General features: G+C 48.5%; 1 protein-coding gene across 1 annotated transcript; it reads left to right on the top strand.

Moving 5' to 3' along the window:
* Nucleotides 1–1729: 1729 nt before the first annotated feature.
* Nucleotides 1730–9284, top strand: Prss16 (serine protease 16). Its single transcript, XM_050142600.1, has 12 exons — nucleotides 1730–1796; nucleotides 1871–2037; nucleotides 2969–3068; nucleotides 3192–3321; nucleotides 4437–4560; nucleotides 4728–4805; nucleotides 4924–4971; nucleotides 5395–5682; nucleotides 6374–6515; nucleotides 7991–8170; nucleotides 8248–8393; nucleotides 8509–9284. The coding sequence occupies exons 1-12, from the start codon at nucleotides 1730–1732 to the stop codon at nucleotides 8563–8565; spliced, it is 1527 nt and encodes a 508-aa protein (XP_049998557.1). The 3' UTR covers nucleotides 8566–9284.
* Nucleotides 9285–12028: the final 2744 nt, after the last annotated feature.

Here is a 12028-nt window from a genome sequence, read left to right on the forward strand (position 1 = left end):
GGAACCTGGGTTCAATCTGCAACACAGAAGAAAAGAAAATCACAACAGAAGAGGAAAAGTACAGAAAGTAACAGAATCAGACTTGCCAGTGCTTGGGGCTAGAGCATCCTAATGAAAGCTTTGAGGGGGTGCAGCTGATACACTTGTGAATTACAAAGCATTCAGTGTGGCTGGAAAGGGCCTACGAGTAAGGGGGTATGAAGTGAAACTGTGAAGGAAACAAGGGCTAGGTTAGGTGAAGTTTCAAGGGCCACTTTAAATGCTCTAGATTTTACTTTGAGTGAGTAAGATATGGAGTCAGGAGTATGTCCTCAACCATGAAACGAATAGGTGGTCCCTATTTAATGGGATCTCCTCTCTGCCGAGTGGAAATGGCCATATGGCAGGGAAAAAAACCTCTTAAAGGGTCTTTTTTTTTTTTTTACATAAGTCATTGGTGGCTCAGAAGTGAGACCACTGAAGTATGAGGTCACTAAATCCTTGATACAGTTTTAAAGAAGAGCTAGCAAAATTAATTGATGAATTATTGTCACAAGTAATTACGATATACACTGTTGGTGGAATTTAGTGTTTAGTAAAGGAAGAGAGATGGATCCCAAGCTGACTGAAGTTTACTTTCTAGTTAGAGGAACAGCAAAATAAACACGCATATAGGTATGTACATATATGAAAATATGTATAATACTTCTCATAATTAGGGCCTTGCTCTTGGAGAAACCCAACCTTGCTTCCCAGCACCTCCGATCAGCTGTAACTCCAGTTCCAGGGGACCTCATACCCTCTTCTGTCCTCCTTGGGCACTAGACACATACATAGTGCATATGCATACAAGTAGGCAAAGCACTCATACACATACTATTTTTAAGTCTAAACACTTCTCAACGGTGCCTTGAAAAGGAATAAAATATCAAGCTGGCGAGAGGGATACAGAAGGGCCACACCTTTGCCAATAAAACATTTGTTTTTCTTTTGTATTTCCAGGCTGCCCTCAAACTTGCTTTAGTAGCTGAAGACAACTGAACTTCTGATCCTCGCCTCCACCTCCTGAGGAACAGGTTACAGGGGTCCCGGTCTCATCACCACACCTGGCTATTTTGGTGCTGGAGACTGAACCCAGCATGCCATGCGCAATAGGCAAGCATTCTACTACACCCCTGCTCTTTTTTGCCTTTGTAAAAAATTGTTCTTTCTGAACATTAAATATTAAGGAGCAAACCCTATGGATTTATGCGGAAACAGCAGTTTACAAAGAGGACAAGCAGGGTAAGAATTCTGAGGCAGCATAGACTGGTGAGTTCACACACTGTACGGTAGGACTGTAGGTCAGAGAGGATGGTGGAGGTGATGTGGGAAGCCTGGAAAGCCGACAAGGCAGAAATTCGGGATCAAAGAACAGAGGGAGACTGATTGTTGAGACAACCAAAAGTGTGCTGAGAAGCAGGGAAGAAAGACTCAGAGTAAGGGGACCATGAGAGTGGAGGGGCCAGAGGAAAAGAAAGCTAGGCGCAGGCAGCATTGCCAGCAGTCAGCTTCTACCGACTCTGGACTCTGGCGTCTCGCTATGCTTTAGCGATTACTAAGGACGCCTAACCTGCCAGGAGAGGCATCCCAAAAGAAACAGGAGCTTCCCGTTGATGGCAAAGCCCAGCCCTGAAGACATATTTTAGGTTTGCAGTGATGGAAAAAGAGTAGAGTGCCTGAAACCCTTCCTTACAGAGTACTGGACAGAATGGCAGTCAAGGCTCCATGGCTGGCTCTCTTGCTTCTGGTTTCCCTCTGGGGGCCGTCAGCTCCAGGTAAGACAAGGTTGAGGGGCAAGTAGGGAGACCTACAGAACACAGTCTAACGCCAATGCCTTCCCGTTTCACAGCCTTGCTTCTCAGGCGTCTGAGAGAACACATTCAGAGGTTTCAGGAGAGCTCTAACCTCCAGCTGGGCTTTGGTCTTAGCCAGGGTCTTGTGACTGTCCCCAAACAAGGGTGGTTAGAGCAGCCACTGGATCCCTTTAACGCATCTGACAGAAGAACCTTCCTGCAGGTAAGGCTAGTAGAGACCACTATCCACTGTACTATCTGGTCAGTCAACTTACTCTATACCTTGTCTGTGTCCCCCCACCCCCATCCCCCTTTCTATCTTGCCCTGCACTCTTGCAATCCCAAACTTGAGAGGTAAAGGCTGGAGTATCAGGAGTTCAAAGTTAGCCTGAGATCCATAGGGAGTTTAAGACCAGGGTAGGTGACATAAAACTGTCTCAAGAAAACAAACAAACAAACCAGCAGATTTTAACACGTAGCAGAAGTTCAAACTAGCCTTGGAATTAGTGGTGACAACAGGTGTTCAGAAATCACGAGAAGGGGCTGGGCAGTAGTGGTGCACACTTTTAATCCCAGTCCTTGAGAGGCAGATGGATCTCTGTGAGGCCAGCCTGGTCTACAGAGCGAGTTCCAGGACAGGCTCCAAAGCCACACAGAGAAACCCTGTCTTGAAGAGAAGAAAAATAAACAAACAAAAGAATCACAAGAAGGAATAAACAAATTTATGCTTTTCTATTGCCTCACCTATACATAATCTCCAAAAGTTGCCCCATGATTCCTAAACCTACCTAGTCATGATTACTGCTTCACAACATAGCAGATGCCTACCATGCACCTGCCAGTTCCCTGTCCTGAGGATTTAAGGGAAACACACACACACACACACACACACACACACAAATATCTACTTTTTTCTTAAAAAAGAAAAAGGAAAAATAGTTTATTTTGCACACTGCACAGCAAGCTAGGCAGTAACTAGGGTTTCCACCTCTGCATTCCAGGGCCCAAAATATCTCCTTTTACAGTTATGTGACCTGGACAAGCCCAGCTAAGACACCACTAAGTAGAAGGAGAGATTCTTAGGGAAAAGACTGGAGTGACAGAGAATGGGTCAGGATGCGGTGACATTTCTTCTCTCTCATCCCTCCTCTTAGCGATACTGGGTGAATGACCGACACAGAACTGGCCAAGATGCACCAGTCTTTCTGCACATAGGGGGTGAGGGCAGCCTTGGGCCTGGCTCAGTGATGGCAGGTAAGGAGCAAGGATTGGAGAACTGGAGACTAGGAAGGGGAACTGCAGGTGACAATATGGGGAGACCCCAGAAGCCGCCTAGCTCATAACTCACATCTCCTCTCTCCCATGTTCTCTTCACAGGGCATCCTGCAGCACTGGCCCCTGCCTGGGGCGCCCTGGTGATAAGCCTGGAACACAGATTCTACGGTCTGAGTATGCCTGCTGGGGGCCTGGATACGGCCCAGCTTCGCTACTTGTCCAGCCGCCATGCGTGAGTGGGAATAAGGAAGGTGTTTGAAATTATAGGACGGCAATGCTATTAGTGACTCCATGGCTATGTTTCTCTGTTACTGTCCACTCTTCTCTGAGTCTCTGGCTTCCCCTTTTCTTCCGTGTTTCATAGTTTTTTGTTTTTTTTTTTTTACCTGTCATCTCTAACTCTGTCTCTATTTCCATCTTTCTCTTGCCCTCCACTCTTATCTTTCTGTCCAAAGAACGTTAGGCTCTCACTGTGGGCTACTATTCCAGACCAGCAGAATCTCTTAGCAAAACTATGACCACATCCTGTTTCTGCCCCTGACTTCAAGGTAGAAAATGGAATCCTGTCTGAGCATAAACCTGATCATGACTCTCAAGTTCATTCCTTACATCCCCCCTGCTGCTCATCAGTCTTTATAGGAGCCTCAAGTTTCCCCAGTTAACTCCCACACTCACGGGAGCTCGGCTACACTCCAATTCTCGCTACACACTGGCAGATACGTTATCTCAAGCTTTGGAACTTTTCCTCTTCAAAGTGTGGTCTTTTCCCAGATACTTGCGTGTCTCTCCTGTGCGCCTCACTTCTGTGACTAATCCCCACCATTTCTTCCCCCAACCTCTCATGGGCTTTAATGCTCTCAACTAGGCTTATCCTCTTTCTGAGTTTGTACCTCCCTTCTGTCGGCTCCCTGACTATTCCTGTCTTGTCGCCATCGCTCCTTGCCTCTCCTCATCTTCTCTATAGCTCAGTTGGCTTTGAATTGAAGCCACGTGGCACTGACTGAGAACACTTCAGAAAAGTTGTAGAAGAGAAAGGACGTTATTCTCCAGTATCTTTCTCCTTTCCCTTTGGGTTTCTCCCAGCCCCCAGTTCCTTAGCCCATCCCGAACCCTCTTCTTCTGAGGCGCCCCGGCTTCTCTTTATTTTTTGTTAAGTTTTTAATCTAACGGGCTAGGAAACTTTTCCGTTCTCACCTAAAACGGATATTGAAGGAAGGTAGATAGGCCTTCTCCCCTGGCTTAAGCAGTGAGTGTCATCAGAAAGAGCCTAGAACCCAGCTTAGGTTCTGGTCCGGGTCTGCACAGTGGCCCCCAGGGGTAGAGGGTCCAACTTTCGCTCTTTCGCAGATTGGCTGACGTGGCCTCGGCCCGCCAGGCGCTCACCCGCCTCCTCAACGTGTCCGCCTCCAGCCCCTGGATCTGCTTCGGAGGTTCCTACGCTGGCTCGCTGGCCACCTGGACCCGGTTGAAGGTCCCTGGAATTCCTCGGGTGGGCGGAGGTGGAGAGGTCTTCCTCGGGAGTCCGAACCAGGGTTATTAGGGCGCACTCCCACGCCTCTCCCTACCCACGCGTGTCGGAGAGGGACTCCCAGCACCGGCATCCCTCCTCGACCCAGGATGACGTCCCTCCTTTCGTAGTTCCCCCACCTAGTCTTCGCCGCCGTCGCCTCCTCGGCACCGCTCAGCGCCGTGCTGGACTTTCACGCCTACAACGAGGTAGGGCATCAGCGGCGCGGGGTTGGGGGGAGCGGGGTGGGGGTGCAGGGGTAGGAGGGAGTGGACGCGAGGCAACGCCCAGCTCGCACTTCCCAGACGCCTTTCCCGCCCGCTGCAGGTGGTGGCCAGAAGCTTGACACAAGTGGTGATAGGTGGATCGCTGGAGGTAGGTAGGGCCTAAAGTGTGGAGGAAGGAGAGGGAGTGGGAAGAGCTAGGGAAAGCCTGGTCAGAGGGGCGGAGCAGCCGTAGGGTAGCGGGGTGGCAGAAGGCCTTGGCCCAGGGACGCGGGTAGGTTGTGGAACTGCTGGAAATGAAGATGGAAGAAGCATCCAGAGAGCAAGCGCCAGGTAGGGAAGGCGGTACAGAGAAGAGGGCGGGGCCGGTGGGCGTGGCAGGGCAGGGAGAGGGATTACCAGGGGCGGGGCCTCTAGCGAGCTCTGGACAAAAGGTGCGAAAGAAGTGGGAGGAAAATTTTAGTGAGGCCATGGTGAGGCCATGGACCCCGGTTGGGAACCACCCCAAGAAGATGAGGTCCCAAGAAAGGGAAAATCCAGGCCCCCCGCGAACGTCGCTTATTGGTTCCCGAAGTGCCTGGCGGCGGCCTCCGCAGCCTTCGCGGAGGTGGAGCGGCTTCTGCGCTCAGGCCCGGCAGCTCAGGCAGTGCTGAAGGAGGAGCTGGGCGCCTGTGGGTCGCTGGACCGCACTGAAGATCAGGGAGAGTTGCTGGGGGCGTTGCAGGCGCTGGTGGGAGGCGCCGTGCAGTACGACGGGCAGGCGGGAGCTCCGCTGAGCGTGCGCCAGCTCTGCGGACTCCTCGGGGACTCCAGCAACGGCAGTCACTCCACGCCCTACCTCGGGCTTCGCCGGGCGGTGCAGGTAACCTACCCCGGCGCGCACTCAAGCCAGGGGTTAGGGGACCAAGGCTGCGTCCACGTCGGCTGAGCTCAGACACCCGAAACACTCCTGTTATCCTTAAGTTCCTCATTAGAGAATAAAGTTTGCATATTTCACCCGACTGATAGTAAAATTAGCTTATTAAGCAATCAGGCAGGTGCTAAACACAAAGTATACAAATGTTAGAGACCATGATTATTATCTCTACTATCTTGTTATTTGGTCTTGGCCGCAGCAGCGTCTGGCACACAGCAAATGCAAACTAGTATTTAAGATTGGGGGAGGGGCGCTCTGAGATAAGAGTTCTACGGGGTACCCCCCACAGTCCCCATTCTACGGTTACAGCTCCGCCACCACATTCTCCGCTCTAGTTCTTTACAAATACCTCACTAAACCTAAAAGTTTCTCAGGCGACCGGCACTATCATTACCCCACCCACGTTACAAAAGAGCAAACGTGTAGACCGATTAACTCTTGCCCAGGGTCTCGCAGACAATAAGACTTTGGACATTTAGTTACAGGGACCTCCCTCCCACTGACTTCCCCAACAGGAAAACTCAGGAACTCACCCTTTTCACTTCTGACCCGGAGCCTGTGGCGCCCTGGCTTGCTAGGAGAGGGGAATGTGTCTATGTATGTATGCACGTTAATGTTTGTATGTGTTGTCCCCTAGATAGTCTTGCGCAGCATGGGCCAGAGGTGTTTAAGCTTTTCCCGGGCAGAGATAGTGGCACAGCTGAGAACCACCGAACCTCAAGTGTCTGGCGTGGGGGACCGGCAGTGGTTGTACCAGACGTGCACTGAGTTTGGCTTCTGTGAGTGACCTGCCTAACTCCCAAAGCAGAGGATGTTACAGATGATCTGAACTCACGATCACAACTAATCAGACTCTGAGGCCCTGTGTAACCCCGGAGGGGGCTGGCTCGAGAGTGCAAACAGCCACCTGGTGCGACCTGCCTTCTAACACTCATACTTCAAGTCACAACCCCTCTCTCCCTTCTTCCAAGTGCTTCCTGTGCTGTATCCCAGACCATCTCCAGCTTTGTTTAGTCACGGGGGCTAGAAACTTTATCTTGATGCCTGCTTCCCATTGTCCAAATGTCCGGTCAAGCACTGAATTTTGCCCACTGTGCAACCTGTCTTTTCCTCTACTTCTTACTCTGTGGTCCTGTCAGAGGCCCCACACACTGCTGCCTGCATCCTTCATCCCTTCTGGTCTCTAGGCTTGCACTTCTCCTGGGCAGTCTGCCTTCTACACCACAGCCAGAGAAGTCTTCTTAAATATGGGCTCACATTTCAGTGACCCAAGGTTGGAGCTGCCAGACAAAATACAGGATGACCAGTTAAATCTGAACTGCAGAAAGCAAACAAAGAAACACTGCAGATTAAAAATTCAAACATCACATTACAAAAGTAATGGGGGTTTTGTGTATCTGAATGTAGGTACCCTGTATCATTTGTCAAATATGGTGTCCCACCCCGGAATTAAGCCTTTGTGTTCTTTTAAGGGCTAGAGTCTTACTATTTAGCCCAGGTTTGCCTTAGACTTAATTATTCCCCCTGCTTCAGCCTCTGAGTGCTGACATGACAGCCAAATGCCACCATCCCCTGCTCAGAGTTGAGTTCTAAATCCTTTTTATACTTTGAAGACAAGCGAGAATAGTGGGATGAAGTAGAATGTTCAATTCTGTTTCCTGTGTGTGTGCTCTGGGACAAACTTAGGCAAGTGCCTGTGATTGGCCGGTTTCCCCATCTATAAACTGACAATAACAGCACTACTATTTTGGTTGCTACTTTCTGCTCGATTTTGCCCAACATATGTCAGAGTGCATTGTAGGTGGTCAGCAAATGATGAAGGATTCATGTGAGACTAATAAAGTCATGTTTACCCAGAAGAGTGTGGGCTGTGGATTTTTAGCAGGGGAGACATTATCCAGTGTGAGAACCAGTCACTGCAGATTCTACCTTCCCTCTAAACCTTTTCACTTTCTCTCTTCCCTATTGGTCATTTCTTCTTGTTGCTTGGCTCAATCATCCTAATTCCCCAGGCCCTTATTCTTGCAGGATGCCCTCCCTGAGCCCATTGAGCTCTCTCTGGGAGCCCCACCTCCTGGCCTTTTCCATCACAGCCCAGTCACTGGGGGATATCCTGATCTGGGATGTGTGAGCCTGTTTGGCAGATCTGTGAGCTTGTGGAGGTCACTACTGGGGAGTGTTCTATAAGTTGTTATTAAAGGAGAGAAAGGGGTTGCATGCATTCTTCACACTTATAGGTCCTCTCTTTCCACAGATGTCACCTGTGAGGGTCCTCCCTGTCCTTTTTCCCAACTCCCAGTACTGCCCTCCCAGCTCGATCTGTGTGAACAAGTGTTCGGTCTCTCAGCTGCATCTGTTGCCCAGGCTGTGGCCCAGACAAACTCCTATTATGGTGGCCAGACCCCAGGAGCCACCCAAGTTCTGTATGTTAATGGTGAGTGTGCCACCAGAACCTGGCTCTACAGCATCACTGTAGCTCCAGCTCAACACCATCCTCTCCTTTCTTCCCAGGGGACACCGATCCCTGGCATGTGCTGAGTGTAACCCAGGACTTGGGCCCCTCTGAGCCAGCTCTTCTAATTCCTGGGGCCTCCCACTGCTTTGATATGGCACCTGTGAGGCCTTCAGACTCTCCCAGCCTCCGCCTGGGGCGCCAGGTAAGAGAAAAGGCTCTGAGTGTTTTATATTCACATTTACATACTTGATTTGCATGACCCTTCTTTTTACCGGTGCTGAGTTGTGACTTCCAGAATGCTCTGCACCTCTTCACAGAGAATCTTCCAGCAGTTACAGGTCTGGCTTAAAGCTACCAAGAAGAACCAGGATTGATGTGGGATCTAAACTCTGCCCTTCCGCAGTCCCAATGTGGCAACTGCCTCCTGGCACTTTTTCTACAATGTGCGGAGGAAAGCAGCTGGGTTGGAGGAAGGAAGTTTCTAGACTTGGGACTTAGTGCCTGTTCTGCATGTTCATGCTCCAGTTGTCCTCATTGCCACCTAGAAGTTGGCACAGATCCGTGTGAGTGTAGGCGAATGACTACTGGCCGTGTAGGCATCCATAGTCCATATGGTAAATGTCAGGGAAATACGGCTCTCCACGCTGGAGCCTTCTCCAAGGTCGGAATCTGACTTGGATTCTGCCCTCTTGCTTCTGGTCTGGGCACCTCCTTCACACGACTCTGCACTCCCCGAACTGAACTTGGAATCACCATGGAAACCACTCTGGACTGTGTGTGAGGACATTTCCACCTATGTGATGCTGAAAAGACTCTCCTGAAGTGGTGGTAACATCCCATCCCTGAGGTCCCAACTGAATAAAAAGGGAAGCTGAGCGCCAGCATTCATCTCTGCTTTCTGATGTGGCCATGATGAGACCAGTTGTCTCGTGCCCCTGCCGCCATACCTTTGCCACTATGATGGGCTGTATCCCCTACTGTGAGCCAAATCAAACCTTCCTTGCCTAAATATTTCTTATTAGTTACTGGGTCGCAGCAGTAGGAAATGGAGAGAACGCAGTCTGTTTCTGTCTTCCCAGTGTTTCTTCTCAGTCTTTTGTAGTGGCATTTCATTTGTATTTTAATAAATAAAGCTTGCCTGAAGATCAGAGAATAAAACAGCCACCCTGGTCAGCCTTACAGACCAGGCAGTGGGGACATTCACTTTTAATTCCAGTAGCCACACTAGTTGCCATAGAAACCAGGCAGTAGTGGTAAGAGCCTTTGGGGTCGGGGGTGGGGGTAGGGGAGGGGGAGGAAGTGTGACTCATCTAGGCACCTCTAATCTTGTCACTTCCCAATAAGAACCAAACACGGGTCGGGGTCGTTGCCTATGAAGAAAATATTTTAGATGTCTGCAGACCCACATTGTTTCCTTTCCCCTTTTTATTTTTTTCAAAGTCCCTTCTGTTTAAAGCTAAGATCACCTATGGGTATAAAATCCTCTCTCCAGATTTCTTAAATGGCCTCTGAAGTCTCATTCCAGTTAAGCAACTGCCTTATTTATCAGGGGAGAGGGGAGGAGGGAGGCTACATGGAAGGTGCAACATGAAGGGGCCTGCTTGTTGGGGTTTGCACCACCATTGCATTACTGACACATATATACAGGTCTCTTTATTGTGCTATTTTAAAATAAGACTTTAGAATCATTGCTTCCTTTAAAGCTACTAGGCAACCACTCATTCTGACCTCCCTTCTCAACTCCTAGAACCAGCCTGGCAGACACTCCTCCCAATCTTCCAGTTTTACCTCCCAGCCCCCAGTACCACCAGTCACAGAGTGGACCTGTTTCTGGAGTTCCTAGGGCCAGATCCTGAGTCCTGGGAGTTCTTACAAGTCAGCCTGGATCAATTAAACAATAATAGTGAAGAGTAAAAATAGAAGATTTATTCAGCTTGAGCATGTTTGGAAGCATAAAGGGCCAGTGAACCATCCTCCCGCCTATCCCAGCCACAGGTCCATGTTGCAGGTCCTGCCATGAGGTTCGGCATTGTTTATTTAATTTTATTTATTTCTTTATTAGTGTGTGGGGTGGGTGTTAGAGGACAGTTTTCAGCAGTCAGTTCTTCCCTCCACCTGGTGGGGCCCCAGGGATTGAGCTAAGCACCTTTACCAGTGAGCCAGAGATTCAGTTTTAAATAAAACAACAGTGATGTCTGCATAGTTAAGCCATCCTGGTGGAGGAGTGTGTACCCGTCACCATCACTGTCTCAGACCGCGGTCTCCCAGCCCTGATGAAATCTCTTTCAGGGAAGATAAACTCCTTATCTGACTGGTACAAAGCCCCTAACAATTTTTTCTCTACCCAGCAAGAGATTCCAAGTGCATCATCTCAATTGTCTGATAGCCAAAGAGAGAGGCACGGGCGTCGGTTTAGTAGTATGGTTCTTGCAGAGATGGCAACTAACTATTTCTGTTTCCGAAGTCCAGCCTACTCAACATTCTCTGGTTCCTACAAGATGGAGACCCCAGAATGTCTGACAGTCAGATAGCCTGAACAAGAAAAGATGGCGTAAATCTTTAATACCTCCTGAAAAGCAGACTCAAATTTCTGGACAGCAGTTGGGAAAGACAATTTTCTCCTAGATGGGTCTCTCGTGTCACAGACTTCCCTGTTGCTGATTTTAGTGCATAAAAAGGGCTCAATCACTTTGATCATTATCTAGTTTAAAAAAACAAAAAGTTCCGGAAAACCCCGGCAGACAAATTTTTTTTGTTTGTGAACAAAGAAGGAAGAGGGAGTGTGTGCTGTTCCTATAGCAGTTATCACGTTCCCCCCGACTCAACAATGCCTCGATTCAAAAGCAGGCGGAAAATGGCATTTTTTTTTCCCCACAACTATCTCCCTTCTGGGAGATTTTAATTTGAGCATAAGAATGGTATGCTTCACGAACCTTTAAAAAGAAAAATCAAAACACTTTGCCTCATTTCAAGTCTCTGCACAAGGGAAACGAGAACATTGATGACTCTAAACTTTTTTAAACAACTTGGCATTTCCTTTTTTTGCAGCAAGGAGGCCAGCTGCCTACTACACCCCAGGTTGCTCTCTGGTACTTTCGTAGCAGAGGGCCCTGGGTGCTGAGAGCTCTGGTCCAGCGGAAGTGCTCTAAAACCCTCATGCGGTTTCCCTTTCTTAAAATTATTATGACTAACTCTCTTTATTGTTCTTCTATTATTTATTTACTTACTTACTTACTTACTTACTTACTTACTTTGAAGCTGGCTCTGTAACCCTAAACTGACCTCGAACTCCTCAGTGCTGTGAATCACCCACTTGTACCGTCCATGCCTGGTGCAGTAGTGAAATTTAAAAAACAATTTTTCACCCGATGGCTGAGTCTTGGGTGAGTCAACCACCGAAAAAAAAAATCACAAAACTCCACACGCCAGGGGAGCTCTATCTTGTTCAATAACTTCATCTCTTTTCCTGATGCTTTGATTCCTGAACCACTTGGTAGGAAGCTTTAGACTTGGGTGTAGGGGAGAGCTCCTGGTCTTTGAATTGTTTGCTGTTAAAGTAGGAGACGTTGGATGCAGACGTGAGAAGCCCCACGACGACTGAAGAGGATTGCTACCTAGATCTTGTCTGAATAAGGAGATTAGATAGAAAGATAATAGGTAGATAGATGATAGATAGATAGATAGATAGATAGATAGATAGATAGATAGATAGATAGATGATAGATAACAAGTAAGTAAACAGATAGATAAATAGGTAAATAAATTTAAAAGAACAAATTTATTTTCTGTTCAAGTAGAACCCCTGGAGAGAACTGAAGGCTCCACAGTCCTTCACGT

Source organism: Alexandromys fortis, unplaced genomic scaffold (assembly GCF_014885135.2).
Source record: "Alexandromys fortis isolate MF-2015 unplaced genomic scaffold, M_Fortis_MF-2015_v1.1 scaffold_5, whole genome shotgun sequence".
In the NCBI taxonomy this organism is placed as follows: Eukaryota; Metazoa; Chordata; class Mammalia; order Rodentia; family Cricetidae; genus Alexandromys; species Alexandromys fortis.